The 1,777-nt window shown below is 38.5% G+C and overlaps 1 protein-coding gene across 1 annotated transcript; it reads left to right on the top strand.

The window, feature by feature from the left end:
- Positions 1–308: 308 nt before the first annotated feature.
- On the top strand, positions 309–1,361 carry LOC121810722 (influenza virus NS1A-binding protein homolog B-like). Its single transcript, XM_042211470.1, has 2 exons — positions 309–634; positions 803–1,361. The coding sequence occupies exons 1-2, from the start codon at positions 309–311 to the stop codon at positions 1,359–1,361; spliced, it is 885 nt and encodes a 294-aa protein (XP_042067404.1).
- The last annotated feature ends 416 nt before the right edge of the window (positions 1,362–1,777 follow it).

Genomic DNA, 1,777 nt, shown 5'->3' with positions numbered 1-1,777 from the left:
CACAATTTATTTTGTGCTCTCCGCCAGACGAGATCTGCAGCGTGATTTAATATCTAATTTATTCTAATTCAATTTTCGTGCTTATGATTTATAAATACGTAAGATTACCTTGGATAGAAAGCTTACAGTAGTAAATAATTCAGTCGATTGCAATGAGTTCAAAATCTAGCAAACACCATATTTACCTAGCCTTTTGCTCTAATGATGCAAACCCAAATCCAAAATTTTCGAATTGGATAGGTCGATTTGACCCTTCCGACAACACTTTTAGTTATGTTACCTCAATTCCTCAATTAGCACACAATCATATGCTCAAAGATTTCGCCATAGCATCTATCAACGACTCCATTTACATGATCGGAGGCCGAATTTGTCGCAAGGACAATAAAAACTCCACCATAGAAGTCGAAGCACGTGCGACCTTAATGTGCTACAATATTGGCACGGACCAATGGTCCGTTTGCGCACCCCTTTCTCACCCGAGGTTCAACTTCGCTTGCACAGTGCTAAACAACAAGATATATATTGCCGGAGGGCAGTATGAGTTGGCCAGTGCCAAGTGCACATCATCTGTCGAGATGTACGATCCAACGGACGACAAATGGACACAATTACCTAATATGATGAGATTAAGGTAGGTAGATGGAACTAGTCCATTTTTTTTTTTAAAATTAATAGAATATTCAAATTTAACTTAAATCGTTATTAAAACTCCTTTGTTATAGATCGTAATATTGAAAAAAATATATTATCAAATAAATTTTAGAAATATAACTCCTATTTTTTTAATGTCTATCCCTAGGTACAAAAGTGTTGGGGTGGCGTGGCAAGGCAAAGTCTACATAGTGGGCGGATTTGTCCAGGGGTGTGATGGTGACTGCCAGCTAGGCTATGTGGACCGGTGTTCTGCTGAGGTGTACGATGGCAAAGGGAAGTGGGACCTCGTGCCGGGGATGTGGAAGTTAGATGTGCCACCCAATCAAATAGTGGCTATGGAGGGCAGATTGTTTAGCTCGGGCGATTGTTTGAATACATGGAAAGGACACGTTGAGCTATACGACGAAAATATTAATTTGTGGAATGTTCTCGAAGGTTCGCAATTAAATCATTTTATGACGAATGTTCTAGAAAGTGACCGCCAGTCGATGCAACGGTTGTATGTCACGATGGCGCCAATCAATACATATTTGTACTTCTTGGCGGGTTACAGGGATACGACGTCGTCTCGTACAATTTTGACGGTTCATAGGTTTGACACGGTAGCAAAAGAAGATGGTTGGATGAGCTTCGCGCCATCTCTTGGCGAGGAAGGGGAACAACAACTTTGTGCCCATTGTTGTGTTGCTCCTAATTTAGCTTAGAGAAATATGCAATTAATATTTATAATTGTGACTTTTTTTGTGATGTAACGTTTCGATTTTATTCGGCGTGTGTATAATGTTAATTTATGTTTTGGATCGATAGTTTTAAGTGGTAGAATCATAGAAGGCTAAAGTTAGAGAGAGAGGATACATGATATATACTAGGAACAAGCTAATATGATTATGTTGGTTAAGCTTGATTGGCATCGTCATTACCAAGTTAATGATGTTGCTTCCTTGTTTGCTAATAAGAGCCTACTTATAGGTGCCTAGCTCTATTCACTTTTGGTTGCTTTTCTCATACTAATACTATTTCGAATACCATTTGATTTAATTAAGTCAAAGCCTCAATTTTTTTGTTCTTAATTAATTTTACTAGCAACTGACTTACTAGCCAGACCTAACATCCATACTTA

The sequence above is a fragment of the Salvia splendens genome, chromosome 7 (assembly GCF_004379255.2).
Source record: "Salvia splendens isolate huo1 chromosome 7, SspV2, whole genome shotgun sequence".
In the NCBI taxonomy this organism is placed as follows: domain Eukaryota; kingdom Viridiplantae; phylum Streptophyta; class Magnoliopsida; order Lamiales; family Lamiaceae; genus Salvia; species Salvia splendens.
This window is presented reverse-complemented; position numbering and strand designations above follow the sequence as displayed.

Bases quoted from the DNA above. Each gene is read 5' to 3' on its own strand.
- LOC121810722 (XM_042211470.1), top strand. From the start codon at position 309: ATGCTCAAAGATTTCGCCATAGCATCTATCAACGACTCCATTTACATG. The intron at 635-802 runs GTAGGTAGATGG...GTCTATCCCTAG, and splicing joins CCTAATATGATGAGATTAAG to GTACAAAAGTGTTGGGGTGG.